General features: G+C 48.5%; 1 protein-coding gene and 1 long non-coding RNA gene across 12 annotated transcripts in view; one reads left to right on the top strand and one right to left on the bottom strand.

The window, feature by feature from the left end:
• Positions 1 to 1,004: 1,004 nt before the first annotated feature.
• LOC146892972 (uncharacterized) lies at positions 1,005 to 2,272 on the bottom strand. The gene is made up of 2 exons (XR_015003653.2): positions 1,397 to 2,272; positions 1,005 to 1,240 (listed from the first exon to the last, which is right to left on the bottom strand). It is a non-coding gene; the product is annotated as an uncharacterized LOC146892972 (long non-coding RNA).
• A 127-nt stretch (positions 2,273 to 2,399) lies between these two features.
• Mink1 (misshapen like kinase 1) overlaps positions 2,400 to 14,039 on the top strand; it is a 56,062-nt gene continuing 44,422 nt past the window's right edge. For all 11 annotated transcript variants that reach the window (XM_087910394.1, XM_087910396.1, XM_087910395.1 and 8 more), the window contains exon 1: positions 2,400 to 2,621. In XM_087910394.1, the coding sequence (XP_087766520.1) occupies positions 2,565 to 2,621 (57 nt within the window). In that variant the 5' untranslated portion in view covers positions 2,400 to 2,564. The remainder of the gene's footprint in view (positions 2,622 to 14,039) is intronic.

The raw sequence follows: 14,039 nt of genomic DNA, 5'->3' as shown, positions 1-14,039 counted from the left end.
TCTCGACCTTGAACTACTGTCGTTGCCTAGTAAACAACAGAAGCCTTGATTCATCTTAGCATTCGCAAAGCATTTGAAGGTGCCAGACCCTGAGCTGGACAACACTGACATCATCTCTGCTTAGAGTCACTTAAAATTCAGTTATCAAACATTACCAAAGGCCTAAGGCAGCTAAAACAAGAGCCAAACTCACCAAATCAAGAAAGGCTTCAGGGCCAGCAAGATGCCTGTCTCATCAGGCCTGCCTGGTGACCTGAATTAGACCCCCAGGACCAACGTGGTAGAAGGAGACCTCCACACAAAAGTAGTCCTTTGACTTCCGTATGTGCACCGTATCACACGCACAAATACACATAACAGAGTTTCATACAAGAACGTTCATAAAGAGGCGATTCCAACAGGGATCGCAAAGCAAAGGCCAGTGAGAGCGGCAAGGGCTGGTGTCTCATGGGCTTCTATCTGTGATAAAACACCATGACCAAAGCAACTAGGGGAGAAAAGGGTCTGCTTCAGTTTACAATGCTTAGGTCACCTCATTACTGAGGGAAGTCAGGGCAGGAGCCTGGAGGCTGGAGCTGATGCAGAGGCCATGGAGGAGTGCTGCTTATTGGCTGGCTCCACCTGCTCTTACACAACCCAGGCCCAGGCGGTACCACTCCTAGTGGGCTGGGACTTCCTAAATCAATCAACAGTCAAGGAAAACGCTTCCCAGGCTTACTCACAGCCCAGTCTGGTGGGGGCGTTTGCTCAGTTGAGGTTCCCTCTTTCCAAATGGCTCTAACTTGTGTCAAGTTGACATAAAACTAGCCGGCCCAACTGGAAGTCCGAGAATACTCCAAGGGAAAGAAAACCAAGTGCAGAGACAGGGAAGAGATGTCGGGTTCCGGGAGCTTCAAGCAGAGTATACTTCAGAACAGCTGGAACAAGCTTAAGTGTGGCTTAGCAAAACATAAGCCCAAAATAAATAAATAAATAAAAGATGCATAAGGTCAAAGACACGGGCAGAATTTTGAAAGTCTTTGATACCGCTGCCCACAGGGCAGCGGGAAGCAAAGGGCGGGCTCACTCACTTCCTTCTCAGATTACCCAGGCCAATAGAAATGCAATCCTCTTGCCACAGCTTCTTGAGTGGTGGGGTCCAGAAAACCGCTTTAAACAGGAGAATGATGTCAGATTTAAGTTTTAAGAAAATCACTTCTGGATATGAAGAATTGACTTGAGTGTGCCAGGCAGGGAGGTCCTGTGGGCGGACGAGAGTAACGGGGTGGGGGGGGACGGAAGAGAAAGGGTTGGGGCTTGAATATGGGGCACACGGTAAACGAGTCAGGAGGGTATCCAGAGCAAGACTGTCTGAGCATCCAAACGTACAGGACGGCTCCAGAGAATTCAAACTCACCTAAGCGATGTTTATATTAAGACTTGGAAATGGGGATTTTCAGAAGGAGTATTAATGTTGGAGGAGATTTTGAGACACGCAGAACCTTCTCCCCTCGACTCCATAGAGAAAGAAAAGGCTTGAGAGAGGCAAGCTCTCTTGCTCAAGGTCACACAGCGCATGCGTCAGTGACAGACCGTGACTGTCTATACAATTACACTGCAGCACCCATCTAGTGAGACTAACCGGCTGGAGGTGCTGTGTCAACAGAAGTAGAGCTAAGGTGCTGGAACGAAACTTGGAGCTTGGATACTTTCTGCTTTGCTACTAGCAACTCCAGCGCCAGTCTCTTCCGGCAGAACACTGTTAAGATAAGCGTGTGCAGTCGGAGTGCCTATCCTAGGGCTGAGATCCGCTCCCCACATCCCCACTCCAGCCAGGAAAGGGAGTAAAGGGCAGACAGTACCCCCTCCTTTCCTCCCACGTAGTTTCTCCAGCCAAGTTCTCACGGAGAGGCCCCGCCCTCAGCGGCTCCACTGTTGCCATGGCAATTGGGTGGGTGGACAGCCCGTCCTATCTAGAGGCCAGCAGCCCTCGCGTGGGGAGTTACCATAACAACCCCCTAGTAATAGAGGGGGTTGGGTCCCGCCTCCCTTCCCCCGCAAATCGAGAGGTGGGTGGTTTGATTGGCAGCCGGGCACACGAAAGAAAGACGGGAAGGAAAGGAATCAAATAAAAAAATCAAGGGAGGAATCAGGGGAGAGGAGGCAAAAAGTAATAATAATAATAATAAAAAGGGGAAAAGGAAGGGAAGGTGTGTGCGCACGCGCACCAGCGGGTGGGCGCGCTTCTTCCACGCCGGGCTCCAGCGAGGCTCGGCCTGGCGCGCACCCGCCGCCCGCTCTCGTGCGCCTGCGCGCAGGTGTCGGCGCCGGGCGGGAGGGGGCGCCCGGTGCGCTCGCGTCACGGTCCGCTCCGCGCGTGCGCAGGGCTGCCAGCGGCTCGGGTTGCAGGCGCGCGGGCGAGAGCGCCTGTCAGCCGCTGGGTCGGTCCTCCCGCTGGCCCTCCCTCTCCCCGGCCTTTGGGGCAGGCGCGGTGGAGCCCGCCCCCCGGGTCCCCCGATGGGGGAGAAGCGGCGACGGCGGCAGCGAAGTGAGCGAGCCGGAGCGTGAGCGGCCCTGCGGCGGCCATGGGCGACCCAGCCCCCGCCCGCAGCCTGGACGACATCGACCTGTCGGCCCTGCGGGTGAGCGCCGCCCCCAGCCTCGCCCCCCCCCACGACCCCTGCCCCTCTCCCCAGCTCGCGCCGCACGGGCCCCGCCCTCTGCAGCTTCTGGGAGCCAGTTCGGTCCCCACCCTGTGCTGCCCTCCCCCACACTTGCCTGCCACCCCTACCTTGCTGCTGGAATCGAAGTCCCCACCCTTCTATGCGTTTGAGGGTCACCTCTAGGGTCCCTAAATCCAGTGCGGCATCACCTGCAGAGTCTTTTTTGTGGCCCCTCACCGTTCCTCGGTCCTCACGTCTCCTGCCACCACCACCTCCTCCGGCTCCTGGAATCTTGACTTTGCAAGTGCCTCAACCTCCCCCTCATCCCTCGTTTTCTTCCTCGCCTACCCCTGGATTGCAACTTGGGCGGCATTTCACCTCCTCACTCCACCTACGTCTCCATCCTACGTTCAGTTTCTCGATCCCTTCTCTCCCGTTTCAAGTGCAGCTTTCCAGAGCCAGGCATTTCCGGTCTCGGGGTCCCTGAATATTACATTACTAACTCTGCAGCCGTGTGGGAATGGGAGGACAGACAAGTGCACAGGGGGAGGAAGGGAAGCGATGATGCCCTCGGAAACTCGGGCCGGAAGACGATGTTTACATACATGCACACACACAAAACACATGCTGCCTGTGGTCAGTAGTGAGAGATTGGGGAAACCAGTGAGGGTGGAGGCAAAGGAGACCTGGAGGAAGGGGGCTCATTAGGAAACCGTTTAAGAAGAAACAACCGTATCAGGAATGCTTTCAAATAACCCAATTATTGTTCCACGTGGGGCGCTTACTCTCTCTCTCTCTCTCCCTCTCTCTCTCTCTCTCTCTCTCTCCTTCCGGAATTTTCAATTCAGCAGCATCTGTACGTTTTTCTTTAGCGGGCGGCTTTGTCTTAAGGGCAGCGTAGTGATTTCAAGGTGAACCACTCCAGACTGGCTCCCAGGTGTTGTTTGGATACCGTGCCCTGCGAGCTTTCCCAACCCGCCGGCCGGCTGAGGTGTAGATAGAGCAGGATTTCCCACCTCATGCTTAGCTTCTCAGAAGGGCCCTGAGCACATTGTCTCCTGACTTTTGAATTAGCCAGGGAAAAGGCAGCCAGTCCGCAAGCGCCCCGGATATGACTGGAGGGGATAGAGAATTGAAGAGAGCAGAGTCATGTTGTTAATTGGGTTTCTCTAGGTGACACAGTTTTTTTTTTTTTTTTTTCCCTTGCCATTCAGGTCATAATTTGTTTGGTGCAATGTTGGGTTATGAGACCTGACTTGCTGGAGATAAGTTTCTGGAGAACAAGACTAAGCATTGACTCTCTCTCTCTCTCTCTCTCTCTCTCTCTCTCTCTCTCTCTCTCTCTCTGTGTGTGTGTGTGTGTGTGTGTGTGTGTATTTCAGTGGGGAAAAGATCTAAGGCTTTGGGAGTCAGTGTTTAAACTGCGGTCCTCAAGTGCATTGGAATGGAAGGTGGAAATCCAGGTTTTGAGTGAAGTCTCTGTGAATGTACTTAGATTTGAAATGAAATTGCAAACTGAAGTTGTTGATTAACTCCAGCCACAAGTTCTCTGGCTGTGGTGACTGAAACACTGTGACACAGTGGGTAGGTGCAGACCGTGACCTTTGATTTGAACCTCAGTCCTCTGCTTGCTTCTCGTTTGGCTTCTCTGGTAACTTAACTTGGGCCCCCAACTTGGGATTTCCAGCAATTCTGTCATTGCCATCTGACCTTGGGTATGGCATTTCCCTTCAGAACTTCCCTCCTTGAGTAAGTCAGCCTCCCCCCCCCCCCCCCCCCCCCCCCCCCCCGGTTCTCCTCTCCTCCTCTACACAGAGAGCTGGGTGACCTCTTCCTTGTGGTGCTGTCCCTCATTCTGGTACTCCAGGACTTGAGGTAGAGCCGTGCTTTCTCAAAATAGGGCTGGAAAGGCCGCTGTCCCTTGCTGCTGGCTTCTCTCTCAATTGCCAGTCCTTTCAGCACACCTCCAACAACTGCTGCAGCCCCATTGGACGGCTGGCTCAGTCACACCTTACTCTGTTTCCATTTTCTGGAGAGAGTTGGTACTGGTGGTGGTGGTTGTGGTAGGGTGGGAGAAGCCGTAGTGAGTCTGAGACGTCTTCCTCCTATTTAAAAATAAGGCTTGGTTTTTCAGCTGGGAGTGAGAGGAACAGTCTGATATTAGAGGAAGATTGAATTGCACTAATCTCTTAGCAAGGAGGCCAGATGGAGCTGCTATTTAGTGAACACACTGCCCTTGACTTCTTGGGCTGTGTGTCCAGCAGTTTGGTGGGGTAGTGTAGATGGGGAGGACGGTGAGTCTGGAGTTGCTTTCCTGAATTCTGGGCCCTGTTTCCTCACCTGGAAGACACAGACCTTGGTCTTTAGTCCTCACTTCCCTCCCTGCAGACTCTGCAGAGTCTTATTTCCCTAAGTTCCATTTTCTTGCCTGTGTGGTGGGAATGTCAATAGCATTGAACAGAGTTACTCAAACGAAATGAAATTCCACACAGTAAGTATTTAGCTCAATTTCTAGCATAGAATTGAGAAGAAGAAAAAAAAGAATTGGGAAGCATCCCAGGACGATGCTAATAAATAGTACTCTCTTCCCTGCGTTTTCCTTTCTTTCCTTTTTTTTTTTTGTGGAATTCTGTTTTCATAATTCTTAGCACAGTTGACATAGATTTCTTTCAGTCTTGACTAAAATGTGGATTAGACTCAGGGTATAACTCAGTGGTAGTTGTCTCTTTAGCATCCATGAAGTTCTAGGATCCTTAGTGCCAGAAAAATAAAAACATACTGTTAGCTAGACTTTTGACTTGCTTTGTTCTGTCTGGGTCCCCAGTTCCTAGAGCAGAGTTTACATGGTGGGGCTCAGATATTTGTTAAGTAAGTGCATGGTATAGTAACTGAAAGCTATTAGTGTAATGCTTGCTTAAAATACTCAAGAAATATGACGGGCATTGGTGGCGCATGCTTTTAATCCCAGTACTCAGGAGGCAAAGGCAGGGGGAATCTCTGTGAGTTCGAGGCCAGTCTGGTCTACAGAGCAAGTTCCAGGACAGCCGGGTTGTTTCACAGAGACATCTTGTCTTGGGGAAAAAAAAACAAAACAAAACAGAAAAAAACAACCCAAGAAATGCTAGACCTGCTGGGCCATGGTGGCTCATGCCTTTAATCCCGGCACTTGGGAGATAGAGGCAGGCGAATCTGTGGGATCGAGGGCAGCCTGGTCTATATAATGAGTTCCAGATAACCAGAGTTACACAGAGAAACCCTATCTGGTGGAGGCAGGGGAGGAAGAAATGGTGGACATGGCCAGAGGAGATGACTCAGGTGAGTAAAGGCAGTTACTGCAGCCTGACAGCAACCAGGGTTTGATCCTCAGAACCCGCATGGTGGAAGGAGAGAACAGACTCTCCTGGGTTGTCCTCTGACTTCCACATGTGTGCCATGATGCATGTATGGGCATGTGCGCACACACACACAAATAAACATAAATCAACTGGGTGTTGTAGCACACACCTTTAACCCTAGCCAGGGCTACATAATAGAGAAACCCTACCTCAAGAAACAAAAGTTCCAAGGCAGCCTGGGATGCTGAGACGCTGCCTCAAAAACAACGATAAAGAGTATCTTCTGAGATGTGTTGAGATCCGACCTTGTCTTGTGATAATGCAGAGCTCTAAGCTCTAGATGCATCTAACCAAGCCATGACTCTAAAATAAAGTTAGTATTATCTGAGAGAAAATTTGGGCCTCTAGTTTTAAGTCATCTTTGTCTGTGTCCAAACTTGGTTGTGTTCCAGAAGAGCCTTCTGACTTGGCACTGCGGCTCCTCACAAAGAAGAAAACATGAACAGAAGTGGCTGGGAAGGGCCAAGCAGGCCCCAGGCTGACCTCTTTCCTTTTGCATTACTGCTTCTGGTTGTTGACCCACTTCATATATCAGACAGTTTCTCTCTACTGTCCAGTGGCTGGAAGTTTTAGACTGCGGCATCTCTTAAACTGTGGGGCTAGGCAGTGTGACTGATTGAAGTCATACCACAGCACACCTTTAAGGGACTTCTTTTTGGGTGGTAGTTGACAGGTATTTTTTCTTAAATGATTTTGCATGTTCTTTTGTGTCTCTCAAGTGGTTGTGTGTGTTCTTTGAACGTGTCTTTCCTCCTGCTCTTGTCTGCTGCTGTGGAGCCAGCATCACCAGGAGAGCTGCAGTGGGGCATATGTCTAGGCTCCTGAGCAGTGGACTGCTGCTGTGTGCTGAGATGCTAGCTGTTCACAGGCTGACAGATGTCAGAGGCAGAGGGATTGGAGGACTGACTTCCCGCAGCAGCAGCAAGGGCATTGAGCGATTTTTCTCCGACAGAATGACAGAAGGAGGGGAATTTTAAAGCCTGTGGCATTTGAAGTGGTGTAAAATGATTAAAGGATGATGACAGAGACCATGGCTAGGACTGCGTGTTTAGCTGTTACCCAGACAAGGGGAGGAATGTCACCATTGTTCGTGGAGGATAGGACAAACTGCCATAGCCTTAGTGGCATGTGACAGAGCAGTTCCTTGGGAAATTGAGGTGTGTGTGTGTGTGTGTGTGTGTATACATGTGTGTTCATGTGAGTGTGTGGGTGCACATAACCTGGAAAGCTAGGAAACGTTGGATGCCTTTTTTCATTCTCCACCTTACATCCTCGGCCCAGAGGCTTGTTATTTTGGGCTAAGCTGGCTGGTAAAAGCTCCCGATACTATCTACTTGTATTATCCCCTCCCCTCAATGCTGCGGTTACAGACACACATGTCGGTGCCTAACGTTTTAAGTAGTTACTGCCCGCTGCAAACCGACATCATTGCGTCTGCACATTGAGTGCTGTAACCCTCTGGGCCATCTCTGTGGCCCCAAAAGTGAGGGTTTGACAGTGAAAACAAGGGGAGGAGACTTGCAGACGTGGTTCAGCCAGTGAAGTGGCCACTGGCCACTGTGAGGACCTGACTTTGGATCCCCAGCACCCATATAAAAGCCAGGTAGGATGGCGCGTATCTGTAACCCCAGTGGTAGGGGCTGAGGCAGATGGATTCCTGGAGTTCATTGGTCAATTAGCCAAATCCATGAGCTCTAGTTTCAGTTTCAGACCCTGTCTCAAAAAGTAAGGTGAAGAACTGTTAGAGAGGGAAGGAGGATACTGATGTTGACCTCTGACCTACATACACACTCACATTCACTTGCAGGGCACCCACATGTACATGTACACACATGAGTGTATATGTAACTCTTTGGTACATCCCCCACTAATAGCAGGAAAGAGCATCAGCAAGATATTGGTCTGGTCTGCCCCATCACTCACCCTAAGGGCTGGGTCCAGATTTGAAATCTGGCCTCACTCCATTGATCTACAAACTGTGCCTAAGACAGGATAATACATACTATTTGGACTACTTAGAACATGTTGTCACTTAGGGCAAAAGATGGCAGGAAGTGTGTGGCTTCTGCTGACAAACTTGCAATTTGGTTTAAGTCTGTAAGCAAGGACTATAGTCACCTGTCCACCCAATCACACATAAGCATCCTAGGACTAGACAGTTTCTCCAGAAGCCCTGAGTCGGCCTGCAGACTTTCTCTCTCCAGAGTCCTGTCAGAGATGTGGGTGCTGACCTTCATTCCCTTCACTTCCATGTGTTGTTGACATCCAGGTTCTCGACCCTTCGGGAAGGATGTGGTGCTGTACTCAGTACTGTGCTAAACTTTTGAACCAGTACTCTGAGCATCCCTCTAAGAAATGTCTGATTATTGGCTTAGGTTAGCTTTGGAACTGCTGTATACCCCAGGCTGGTCTTAAACTTGGAGTTCTCCTGCCTTTGTCTCCCAAGTGCTAGGATTATAGGTTTGTGCCAACTTTTTTTTTTGCATTATTTTTCTGATTTGAATTGTTTTGAGACTGGGTCTTACTCTGCCCTGGCTGGCCCAGAACTCAGTATGCTAACCCCCTGAGAGTTAGAGTGTCAGATGTGAGTCAACACTCCTGACTTGTCTTTACAAGATGAAGTGGTTGGGTGGTTGAGAGGCATAAGCCTATCTGGCACTGTTTTAAGAAAATAGTTTGAAATGAAGCAGCAGGTAGGTAGAACTCGTTGGTGACTGAAAATGGGACTGCATTGGTCAACAACTGTGAGTCATGAGTCTGGGACTTAAAAACCCAAAGAACTCACTCTGAACCTTTCTGTGGGAGGAAAAAAAGTTTTATAAAATAAGGGATTGTTTGTGGAAAGGGCACAAGACTGTAGCCTCACATGTGTTTATGAGGGGTATTGTGGACTCAGTGTGGTTCCATAGCGCTGAGGGAGCTGGGCTGTTGTTAGTGGTGGCTGAGGTAAGCGAGTCTCAAGAATAAGAACAACCAGGCTGAGCCTTGGACTTGGCTCTTACAGTCTGGGAGAAGCGGGCTCCTTCCTCTAACATTAGATAGATTCTCTATATAAATAGACGAGACTCATTTACATTGTGTGCAACTAAAGGATGAGTGGGGTGTGGAGGGGGAGTGTTAGTGATTTTTGAATGCTCAAAAGGAAGAAGCCACAAGTCTTGGGCTCCTTGGAGGAGCGAGACTCCAGAAGCAGCTTGACTGTCTGGTGGACAGAGTGTGGAAGATGGTGGGATGGGCTGTGAGGAGTTTTGTGGTGCAGCCTGTGGGAGGAGTCTTAGAGGCCTGACTGAGATGAATGGAGGAAGCAGGGAGTGAAGACCTCACACTACAGAAGCTCACATCCCCACAGTCAGGGAACATGGAGGCCAGAGCTGACAGGTGAATGGAACATTTCCATAGCCTGGGAACCCCAGCCGGCATCCAAGGCTCCCCGAGGGTGTGGGGCCTGATAATAGTTGGCCTTCTGAGGGAGCATAGAAAATTTCCAGACCTTTTCTGCCAGGAACTGTTTGAGCATGGGATTTGAAGAGTTGACCTGTAAATGACTCCTGGAACCACAAGTTAAAAGGAGTTTTCCATGGACAGCAATACTTAACAGGGAAAGACTGAGGGTCTGAGTAAAGAAAATGCCACTTCGTCAAGACCGGGCACAGCTTGTTTTTCCCCACATAGTCTTTGTCATACTGCCAGCCCTCAGCTGATTATCTTATCTGCTTCTCATAGGCCATATGGCTTAATTTGATTACATATTACTGTATATCAAATAATGTTTTATAGTCCTTTCTTTCTACCACTTCCTTGTGCATGGGGATTCTGCCCCATATTTCCTATTGATCTGTGACTGCCTATATAAAGATGCTGAGTACAAGCTAGGGATTCAGTAATTATTCACTTGATTGGAGACAGGGCTCTTGACTTGTTCTACTGGGTTTAGTTCCCGAGCCATAAAGGTTGGCTAGAATATCGTGGGCCCATGGGATACACAACAGTACAAGTTAGTGCTCAGTGGTCCTCAGCTGAGTGCCACTACCCCCCAGAGTGTGTTTGGAAACAACACACTCTGGAAGGGGAGTTTAACTTTTAACTATGTCTTGGGAACACTAAAGGCACTTACTAAGGATATTAGCCATCCTGCAGTCTTGCAGACATTGCACTGAAGAATTGTTTTGTGAATTTGTTACGGCTATGGGAGAGGCCAGGGAAGGACAAGTTAGGTTTCTTCTGTAGGTAGGAAGGAGTTCTTGTTTCCCGTTCACCTCTTTCTGGGACAGTGCAGAATTGCTTTTGCACGTGGCCCATCTCTCAAACTAAGAGCTGTGCCTGCCAGTACACCTCTGAAGGCAGAATGAGTGGGTTACCTGTGGACTGTCGGCAAAGTTCTCATGTTCTCTTCACCACCCACCCATTCTTTCAAGGCACATTTGTAAGTGTGGTGGAAACCTGTAGAACTTGGGCTTTCGTTCTTAGTCGCTCAGAGAAGAGCCTTTAGCAAAACAGTTGAACCAGGGTACTCCAAGAAGTAGGTGTGTGTGTGCAGGCTTAGGGAGAGGCCAGGATATTCTTGTCATCTCTTGCTTGTCCCCTCAAAGGTTAAAGAGTGAGTGTCATTTCAGATCAGTGACTGATAAACTGAGAGGCATATGTGCCCTGGCGCTCTCAGTTCTTATCTCAGCTTTGCCCCTGACTCCTCTACACCTTGTGGGGAAGTATGAGAGGGCAGAAGGTACCACCACAGTGTCCAGGGCCACAGCAGGACTTGATAGGTGCTTGTCTTTGTTTAGCTGAGATTCAGAGAAACTGGCAAAGTCGTTGCAACTTTAACAAGGCTGTGGGTAATGCTGTGGGACATGTGGCAAGGCAGGGTTGGAGGCACAGGAGCATGTGGACCGCAGTATGATTTTCTGGCCCTTGAATCCTCTCTCATAAGCCCTTCTGTTCCTGCCTTTCTTCAGTTCAGAACAAAGAACGCTTTGATACAAGTCATTTGTATTTTAATGTGTTCATTTCAGAAGGGGGTTTGGGAGCTGGAGCAAGGAGCACTCGCTGTGCAGTAGGTTCTGTCCTTGTGTGATCGCAGTTTCCCTCACAGTAGCCCTTTGAGAGGTAGATGATGAACCATGTTTTCAACAAGAGAAACCGAGAGCAGTACTTGGAAGTTAGTAACCTGTCTGAGATCTGAAGTCAAACAGTGAGCTGCTGGGCCTGGATCCAGTCTCAGATCCGACTCACCACAGAACCAGAGCTCTTCCTCATTGCCTGTAGTTGGAGGCAGGTAGTATGGGAGTGGGCACTGAGGGGCGGGCAGCGGGGGCAGTGTCTAGCTAGCACCTTACACTGCTTTCTGCTTGTTTCAATTGCAAATGTGTAAAATTTTTGTGGCCTGTGGCAAATGGGTTTTGTAGGTTTGCTGAGGACTTGTGAAGTCCTTGGTGACTTTTAGAACAGAGCTCATTTAATGAATTAGAGACCGCCAGTGTGAAAATGGCTTCTGCCCTGCAGAATCACATGGTTCAAATCTTCAGGATCTTTATTTTACGTACGTGAGTATTTGGCTGCATGTCTGTATGGGATGTGTGTATGTGCACTGTGTGCCTCCTTGGTGCCCATGGGAGCTTGAAGGCACTAGAGTCCTTGAACTGGAGTTACAGGTGGTTGTGAGTTTCCATGTGGGTGCAAAGAACTGAATCCAGGTCTTCTGCCAGAGCACATTTGTAGGAGCAGATCACTGGGACATCTCTCCAGGCTTTTAAAAAAATAAATAAATAAAAATAAAAGTTTTTTAAATGGTTAAAATATGTAATATAAGACTTATATTTAGCTATTTTGTAAGTGTACAGTTTTGCGACATTAAGTGAATTCTATTACCATCTTCCAGAATGTTTTCACATACCCAGCTGAGTCTGTCTGTCAGGCACTATTCTGTGCCGTACTTCCCCCAGCCCAGATTGCTGCCTTCTTCCCTTTCTGTGTTCAGAATAGAGCTGAGCATGGGACATAGACAGATGGTTAATGCTTGTCAGGTCAGGTGAAATGAACTGTTTCAGAGTTACCAACTGGCTTAGAACATGGCCCTCGCTGCTGGCTCTAATGCTCACTCACAGACCTCTGTAAGGGGCTTCAAAAGAAAGGGCATCTTGGCATCACAAGAAGATCGGGTGGGCAGTTAGAAGAGAAATAGTTACTGTATTCAGCGTCGCATAACTTGCAGGAATTTCTGGCCTTGTTGTTGCTCTTGTATTTGTCCTCAGAGTTTTCACTTCATTTCATCCTGGTGCTCTGAGGGGATGTGTTGGATCAGTGTGGTTCTCAACCTCCCTGACGCTGCGACCCTTTAATACAGTTCCTTATGTTGTGGTGATCCCCAACTGTAAAAAAATTTCATCACTACTTCTTCTTCTTTTTTTTGGGGGGGGGGGTTGTTTGTTTGTTTGTTTGTTTTCAAGACAGAATTTCCAGAATTTCTCTGTAGCTTTGGAGCCTGTCATAGAACTAGCTCTTGTAGACCAGGCTGGCCTCGAACTCACAGAGATCCTCCTGCTTCTGCCTCCCGAGTGCTGGAATTAAAGGCATGTGCCACCACCACCCGGCTCATCACTACTTCTTAACTGTAATTTTGCTACTGTTATGAATCGAAATGTAAATATCTGTGTTTTCTGATCTTAGGCAACCCCTGTGAAAGCATCGGTCAATCCCCAAAGGGGTCACGATCCACTGGTTGAAAACCAATGTGTTAGAGAAAGTTGGAAGGCAGACCATCTAGAGGGTGGAGATGATAAAATGTAACAACGCTCTGCATTTGTGCATGAGGGGCATGTGCTCCTGGAACCATTTAGAGTGAAGTCAGGCTCTGCTCTTCTCTGAAGTATTCACACCAGTGGATGTTCACACCAGTGGACAGACCCAAAGTGTGACCCAGAAATAGCTTGCGTATCTTTGAATAGAGCCCTGCTAACCTAACTTTCCCTTGTCCGTGGTTATAACAATTTATTCATTGACTTTTAGTAGGATATGGGAAACATGAGTCTTGGTTCAAGTGAGCCAGAAAGAATGGTGGCCTTGGAGGTCAGGTGCAGGCAGTAGAGGCCTGCAGGTTATGATTTTTAGGCAGTAACTCAAAGGTGTAGGTGGTTAGGGCTGTGCCCCTAGATTATCAGACCCCCGCTTTCTCAAGATAGTGTTGGATCCAAAGTTAGGGAAAGCCTGTAGATTCATAAGTCCCTTCTCTCTCTTCTTAGAGGAAGCTGTATATACTCAGCCCAGTATGTCTTTTAGTGTCTGCATTGTTGTCTAGGTTCTCTGGGATTGTGGTTTGTAGGCTGTTTTCTTTGCTTTATGTTTAAAAACCACTTATGAGTGAGTACAAGTGATAATTGTCTTTCTAGGTCTGGATTACCTCACTCAGAATAATGTTTTCTAGCTCGATTTATTTGCCTGCAGAATTCAAGATGTCATTTTTTCCTGCTGTGTAGTATTCCATTCTGTAAATGCATCCCTTATTCATTCTTCAATCAAGAGGCATTTAGGTTGTTTCCAGGTTCTGGCTATGACAAACAATGGCTCAGCCCAGTATGAATTGAGACTAGTTGCTTTTCTTAGACAGAGTTTACCCAATCCTACTGCTCAAAGTTTATTAAGGAGTGTTCTATTGCCTCTCTTAGAACCTGTCTTCCATGGATGCTCTTCTGTAGTCTGGCATGTTGTTGCTATCTCCATCCCTAATAAAAGCAAAACAGGACTATACTGCTTATTGTCTAAAGCAGAGCACCCATTGGCCACTTACATTTTAACAGCTGGCAGCAGAAGGCCAAGGCTCTAGAGCTAGAGCTGACTTCTAATACTTAGATGCTTAGTAACTTGTTAGATTGCCCAGACCCTAGCATATTTGAAGTGCCCATAAATGCCGGTCATCCTGGGGTTCTAGGTGTGTAATCTGTTCCATGGATTAACAATGAGTACTTCACTGTTGCTCAGATCCCCTGCCCTGACTTCCTGACCTCATTGA

The sequence above is a fragment of the Myodes glareolus genome, chromosome 9 (assembly GCF_982192425.1).
Source record: "Myodes glareolus chromosome 9, mMyoGla1.1, whole genome shotgun sequence".
In the NCBI taxonomy this organism is placed as follows: domain Eukaryota; kingdom Metazoa; phylum Chordata; class Mammalia; order Rodentia; family Cricetidae; genus Myodes; species Myodes glareolus.
This window is presented reverse-complemented; position numbering and strand designations above follow the sequence as displayed.